Source organism: Mus pahari, unplaced genomic scaffold, assembly GCF_900095145.1.
Source record: "Mus pahari unplaced genomic scaffold, PAHARI_EIJ_v1.1 scaffold_5139_1, whole genome shotgun sequence".
Taxonomy (NCBI): Eukaryota; Metazoa; Chordata; class Mammalia; order Rodentia; family Muridae; genus Mus; species Mus pahari.
Window position 1 is genome coordinate 99506 of NW_018392936.1, and position 8163 is coordinate 107668.

Genomic DNA, 8163 nt, shown 5'->3' on the forward strand with positions numbered 1-8163 from the left:
CATGTAATTGTAAATTACTGATGAATTATTCATCTAATGCATNATTGCAATGGCTAATGGAACAGAAATTTGACATAACCTTTAGTCATGGTAGTCAAAACATATACAATGCTGTATATGCCATGGCACATGCACTCCATGAGTTGAATCTGCAACAGGTTGATAATCAGGCAATAGACAATGGGAAAGGAGCAATTTCTCACTGCTTGATGGTAGAGTACCTTATATTGGATTATATTTCAATGTCTTCAATTGTGTAGCTGTTTTTGGTCTCTAAGATACCCACATTAATGAAATAGGAAATATTTTATAAAATAGTTAAGCTTCTGACCATTTTTCCTAATGAAAAAAATAACTCTAGTCATTATCATAAATGTGATTGGAAAAAAAGTCACAGTTTATCAAAGAAAATTTGTGGTTTCTTAGAAAGCACCAAGATGTCATCACACCCCTTACATTATTGGGCATTCTTGGGATATTATGATAGTTTCATTTATCCTATTGTGTTTGTTGGCTTTCTATCTTTCATTCTTTAAATATAGTGCATTTATTATGAAATCAGAATACATGTTATGATTTGAAGGAATGGTATACACATTATAGTGCAATGCTTGTGTTTTAGGTAAATTCATTTCTGAGAAAGATCAACTTCACTGATCCTATTGGGGATAAAGTGATTATGAAACAGAGAGTAATAGTGCAGGAAGATTATGACATTTTTCACTTTGGGAATATCTCACAACACCTTGGGATTAAGGTGAAGTTAGGAAAGTTCAGCCCATATTTTCCACATGGACAACATTTTCACTTATATGGAGACATGATTGAACTAGCCACAGGAAGTAGAAAGGTGAGTGTGTACTAACTTACTGATGTACAATACAAAACAGTAAACACTTTCAAGTAGATACATGATAACATGTTGAAATATAAAATTTTGTTAAATCAGGATCCAGTTTCTAGGCTCTTGTGTTATGTTTCTTTTTCCCATTTTTGACATTTTTACCAATTCTTTGATGATTGAAACATGCATAAAATATATCTTTGACATATCAGAACCATTTTCTGCAATTTAATGAACGCAAAAATGTTCTTCACCACTGTTTGATATTCTTTCCTTTAAATTAACAGAATTTTCTTCCTATTATTGTTGTTATTACACACTAATCTCTCCCATTAACTTAAACTTCTAGAACAGATGTTGATTGGAGGGAGACTAAATTTACAGCTATGAAACACTAAGAGTCATAATTGTCATTATATCAAAAATTGACTTCACATATAATAATAGGACACTTACCATATTCAATAATGAACACAATTACAGAGATTCATATTCACAGAAATATATCTTTTTAATAAATTTGAAGAAACACTTCACACTTTAAGTAAGATGAACAGAAGTTCAAGGGGACATATAGACAGCACTAGAAGAACAGATAAAGAAATAGCTTTTAATACACCTCAAAAACAGCAATAACAGGAACCACTCAAAAGCATCAAATAACTTTCCATTATAATTGATTATTTTTGTTAACTTTCTCTAAATGAAATGGAAAGACAACAATGCTGGTTTAGTTTTTAAGACATTCCTTATTTGCATTTAGAGAGTGTGGGACAATTTCATATACTGTGAGAAAACTTTTCTTTATAATAAAATTGAGGAAAACATTATAAAATGTTATAAGAGGGATAAAGGAAGTTCAATAATAACACCTTTGATGGATGTGTATGGTAGAGTTCTTGACAATAACAGTTTCCAAAAGAACACTACAAACTACAGAAAGATCATTCTTTGAGAAAAGTGTGAATTTTTTTTGAAATTGGGATTTTTTATGTATTGAAAATGGCTTGATATTTTCACATAATATATCCTAAATACAGTTTCCGTTCCTTCTTTTGGGATGTGACCCATCTCAGTTTTAATTGCAACTATATCAGAGTTAATACTCCTATCCTGCCCCCTCCACAACTGCCTTTTCCATCATATTCACTTTCTGTCTCTCAGTAGAACATAATAGGATTCTGTGGGAGAATAATAAAATAAAAAAATATTTCAGAAAAACTAAGACTTCGTAAGAAGACAAAATTTTCACAACACACTATGGTAACTACACATTTAAAATTGAACTAGGTGAAAGGAACAGGAAATCCTACTTCATATCTTATATATTTACTAGTATTGATTGAAGCATGTTGTAGTGATAGACAATTGAGTGATAGATTTCCCCTTTTCAGTACTTAGAACATTTATTTTTGAAAAGATAATTCAAACTTTAAATTCTATAATCAGACTATCTAGATTTTTTGAAGCCAATTAATTATTCAACATGTGCATGTGGAATAAGTATAATAAGAAACTCCTATAAACTGTTAACTTTGAACTGTAAAAGGATTTCCTGGGACACAATGATATTATCTGTCAATGCGAATTCTAAATAAAAACCCTGAAATAGACTGCCCTTTTCAATACCAGCCCAAACAAAACTCTGGAAGTCAAATATGCTGGTATCTTCTTTTATTACTAATTAGCCATAATGAAATTACCAAATGCAAAGAACAGTGGACAAATTTTTGTAAACCAGAATAGTTCTGTTGCTCTAGCTGGAAATTAATCTAATGTAAACTGAATGTCCTCAGGCCTTAGGAGCATAAGTGTGAAAATAAAGACACACTGACATCTGTGGCCAAATTGGGCCAACTCATTTCTTCTACTTGACTATTCCATATATTTTAGACAGGATTTCTTGAAGTTTCTGGTATCAGAACAATTCTCAGTTTTCCTTACAAACATATCTCCTGGATTGCTCATTCTTTTCCTGCTTTGGATTTTTGTCAACTCTCTATTAATTCAGTTAGAAAATGAATATTGTTGTAGTTGTAATAATTATATCATAACTAAAGAATCCCTACTTGACCATGAAAGAGAGAGAGAGAGAGAGAGAGAGAGAGAGAGAGAGAGAGAGAGAGAGAGAGAGAGAGAGAGAGAGAGAGAGAGAGAGAGAGAGATACCCTCATATGTGTCCATGTGGCACACTGTATGGACCTATAAAGCATCATTTATCACAATATATTTTAAAATTTTATATGAAGTGTACATCGTGGTGCGCACTAGGCTCCGCACCACGATGTACAACGTCCACAAGCAGAGTACTTCTTGGTATCCACAACAGTGTATGAGTTTGGTTTCTGCATGTGGTATATATCTCCAGGTGGGGCTGTCTCTGTGTGACCTTTCCTTCAGTCTCTGCTCTAGTCATTGTCCCTATATTTCCTTTAGATAGAAGCAATTCTGTGTTAAAATTTTGGAAAGAGTTGTGTGGCCCCATTCTTCAACTGAGGCTCCATACCTATTCTCTGGATATGGTCTCCACATGTTCTCCCTCACCATTCATGGCGTATTTCAGCTAATATCATTCCTGTGGGGTTCTGGGAGGCTCTTGATTTCCTGGCATCTGCCACTTTCTGGTTGCTACCCACAGTTCCCCTTCCCTGATTGCTACACACTTTGTTCAATTTTTTTGACCATCTGTATAGCTATCCATCTTTTCACATACCTGATTGTTTCTTTATATTTTCTGCTCTCCCTCTTCTTTTCCTCTCAGAGAGATTTTTTTTTAACCAGGGATTCAAGCATAGTTCAAACATATACAGATCTATTAAGTGTAATACACCACACATTATAGAATTACATTATTTTCCAGAAAAGTTCAGAAATGGCTCTTCATCAAGTCCAACATACATTCAGAGGTAAAGAAACAAAACAAGTGATAGAACAAAAGGAACACATATTGATATTAGAACATTTTCTTTCCCCAAAATATTGACAGTGGTATAATACATGAAGAGAAAATTATCCATGAAATTCAGAAATAATGTCATATTGTTTTGTGGTTCATGTATTTATCCAAGCACTTTAGAGGGAGAGATCTTAAAATCTCTGCAGGTTTCTTGTAAGTTTACACTATATTGTGAGTTTAAACCAACAATGTGTGATATGGGGACACTATGTTAAAATAAATTAACATAAAGTATAAAAGTATGCACATTTTCCTTACTCTAGCTCTAGCTCTAGTCTTTAAAACATCACAAAATGTTAACATAAACTTAAAGAAAATATTGGGGGAAAAATGGAGAAAATGTACTCTGATCTTGATTCAGAGTATTAGTCTACTGCTATTTCATGGTAAAACCTTGTTTCAATAATTTCAAAACATAGGAAAAATTCTTCATATCTTCAATTAACTTTAAACAATCTAATTTTTACCCAGCTTTTTCCAGTATTTCAGCCACTGGAGAGCATTTTGACTTCATGATACACTCCATATTCAAGGTCCCTACAGATTTGTTTATCTTTTCAAACCAGAGTAAACCATTGTCTGCATACTCCAATATTTTTTATGTAGAGTTTTTCATGTTTGCAATGGTAATTTATTCAAGGTCATATTTGTTATTTGTGACTTATAGACATATTTTTCTGTTTCAAATTTTTTGAAATATTAACTTGTATCTCTGTGGTTTTAATAAAACTTTGATCATAAGTCAAGAAAGTAGGAAGAGGTAATTTGCCATATGGCTTATTGTCATATAAAGACAAGTGTGGATATCATGAGACTGAAACTAATACATAGATCTTAAAAGAACACTGCTTACTGGCTCAACTGCCCACAGTGAGATGGTCGCATGTATGCCAATTACCATTTAAGAAAATGCTTCAAAGATCCGAGGAAAGGCTAGTGTTGTCTGAGAAAATATCTCAATGAAAGTTTCTTCTGTTTACAGCACTTATTGCAAAATTGAAAATAATTAACTAAAAAACTTCAGGTTGCAATATCTGCAGTCTTTGCACACAGATCAATATGAGCTCTTTTGCCTGAATTACTAGACACTCAGAAATTATCCAACATTTCTTCAATGCATTTCCAATATTCATAGGTGGTTTTTAAACACTGGACAGAATGAAATGTCAATCAGTTGGTATGCATAAAATGAGCTTATTGAGATCTTAATGTACTAATATAAAATATAAGAGAAATTTATAAAACTCATTATCAGCATGTGTTTAATTTTCTCACAGATACCATCTTCTCTGTGTAGTACAGATTGTAGTCCTGGATTCAGAAGATTATGGAAGGAAGGAATGGCAGCCTGCTGCTTTGTTTGCAGCCCTTGCCCTGAAAATGAAATTTCTAATGAGACAAGTGAGTATTTTCTGCTCTGATAAATCCTGCATATATGCATTTATCTTGTACCATACTCGGATGAAAAAGTCAATTAAAAGGCAAATGTAAATATAAAATATATCACTATTCCAATTTACTAGTTGTAGATATAAAAATCATTAACAAAGTTTTGGAAAATCAGACAAACATACCTTGTGCCTTGTCCTCCATGTTGACTCTTTGCATATTGATGGTAGATTACATTTCACAAAGAAATAGTTTAGAAACTGTAACTGCAATTTGAAAGTATTCTGCACAAGATTTTCCAAATAAGCAGTCTATTTTAAAAATACATGTACTTTGGTTTATAGTCACAGTTTTGTGTATATTAATTTAGTCTTATTTTATGAAAATATATGACCTAAATATGATTATGTACCTTATGTACTTATAGGAACACTGAAGAAGCAACTATAATACACATTTTACTAGACTAGATCATGAGACAGCGAGATATGAAACCCATATTCACTGTACAATTAATAGAGAAGACAAAAGTATTTACAAATTTATGAGAAAATGCTATGTATGTAATATTTAGAGGGCCATATTCAAAATCAGATGTAATATGAATCCAGGAAGTAGATGATGAGTTGACCAATTATGTACAATATACAGCAAGAATCATATTTAGTATATTACATATCATACTCATTACTATAATAATAATTTAGGGTTTGCAAAATGCAAAAAGCTTATGGTTAGCTTTCAAATTGTTTTGACTTTCATTCTACATAATGAATTAAATTCTTAAGACACATGTCTGTGAGATGGTTCATCAGTTCAATCATTTGTTGCTAAAACTTACAATCTGAATTTATTCCCAAGATGCATGTAGTNNAACNNATCCACCTATTNGGAAGAGGTCTTTTGAAGTCATACATTCCAACATANACTATGCTNAAAANAAATTTAAAAGTATACTGAAATTGGTTTAGATGTCAAAAATCAAATAAGAATAAACATCAAAATTTCATCCAAAAATCCATATAATATTTTTATTACTTTATTTGGTTAACACAAGTACACATATGAGCAAATAATAGCTCCTATAGTTACATTTACATGCACTTGTGAAATAGCTGTCATGGGTGCTGGTGTTTGAAATCAGGTTCCCTGGTAGAGCAAAGTACTCTACTTATAGCTAATACAGTTTCTTAGGCTGTTAGGCAACTTATCAAATAATAGCTCTCCACAAATAAGTTGTTGTAGAAAAGAATTCTGGAAACCAAGGAAGCTCATTAACATTTTGGGAAATGACATGAAAACTAAGTACAATTTCAAATACAGTTGTTATTGTTACCATCTTGTGGATTAATACTTATGAATGGTGTACTATTGCTTAACAAAAGCCCTCTGGGTTACCACTCTTGCTCGAGGATTCCTCTGTTCTATTGCTTATTCTATTTGTCCATACTGATTTCATGCCTGAGTACATTCACAGACACTGAGTTTTATAAGAACGGAGATGAGGCCATGAGGAAAGTTCTCAGCATTAGAAATGAAGTAAGAATTAAAGTGAAGGATGTGTTTGTACAAAGTATTTAGAGAAGAATTTTTTCCCTCACTGCTAATATTAGTGCATATCATGAACAATAATAAGAANTTTTATTTAATTTTTGTCATATGAGGAAACATCTTAGGGCTTATTTTTTAGTATTTTCTACTTTTCAAACATAGACATTATATTTCCTTTCATTCTCCACCTTCTAATGACATATGACAGGAATCACTTAAATTCAATAAAGCAATAGCTACTTTTACAAAAACACATCGATAAAATTCTGTACACATACATATAGCCTACATATTCAATGTAGTGTTGTTTCTATGTCAATGAATTTAGGCTAGTGCATTCTTGTGTACCTATTAAAGATCTTGTTCCAGTAGAAGTCAGAGCCGCAATGTGACATAGAGAGTAAATTTATCAAATAGTCAATGATCTCAGAAAATAATCAGTGTAGGAATTTGTATTTACCCTACCTCATTGTGGTTTATGAATGTATCTTCTCTGATTTAAGTTATCTACTTTATATCAACATAGAACCAAAAAAACACCATCTGAAATCTTTGCTTTCTGATAATATTTTAAATGATATAATCAAAATTTGAAAAGACAAAGAAATAACTGCTTGGTTTTATTTCCCTTAAAACGTTATGAACACTATGAATTGAAAGCAATGGTGTTCAGCAATATCCTTCAAATTACATCCTCAGCATCAGAAACATTATTGTGAGGCTTCTTTCAACAATCTTACTTGAAATACCTTTCAGTAAAAATTTCTAAAAGCAGCACTAACAAACCTTTCTTTGGATATCAGATATGCATCAATGTGTGAATTGTCCTGAATACCAGTATGCCAACACCAAACAAAACAAATGCATTCAGAAAGGAGTCACCTTTCTAAGCTATGAAGACCCCTTGGGGATGGCTCTTGCCTCAATGGCCTTCATTTTCTCTGCATTCACAGCTGTAGTACTGTGTGTCTTTGTGAAGCACCATGATACTCCTATTGTAAAAGCGAATAACAGAATTCTCAGCTACCTGTTGCTCATGTCACTCATGTTATGTTTTCTGTGCTCCTTTTTCTTCATTGGCCATCCTAACAGAGTCACCTGTGTCTTACAGCAAATCACATTTGGAGCTATATTCACTGTGGCTGTTTCCACAGTTTTGGCCAAAACAGTCACTGTGGTTCTGGCTTTCAAAATCACAGACCCAGGAAGAAGGTTGAGACACTTCCTGGTCTCAGGGACACCCAACTATATTATTCCCATATGTTCCCTATTCCAATCTATTCTGTGTGCAATCTGGCTAGCAGTTTCTCCTCCCTTTGTGGATATTGATGAACACACTCATCATGGACACATCATCATTGTGTGCAACAAAGGCTCAGTTACTGCATTCTACTGTGTCCTGGGATACTTGGCCTGCCTGGCA

The 8163-nt window shown here is 32.8% G+C and overlaps 1 protein-coding gene across 1 annotated transcript in view; it reads left to right on the plus strand.

The window, feature by feature from the left end:
• Positions 1–8163, plus strand: part of LOC110315259 (vomeronasal type-2 receptor 116-like) — a gene marked incomplete at its 3' end in the record, with an annotated part of 18220 nt that overhangs the window by 5724 nt on the left and 4333 nt on the right. Inside the window, exons 4-7 of the mRNA XM_021189359.1 lie at positions 9–212; positions 623–850; positions 5078–5201; positions 7544–8161. Of these exons, the coding sequence (XP_021045018.1) occupies positions 9–212; positions 623–850; positions 5078–5201; positions 7544–8161 (1174 nt within the window). The remainder of the gene's footprint in view (positions 1–8; positions 213–622; positions 851–5077; positions 5202–7543; positions 8162–8163) is intronic.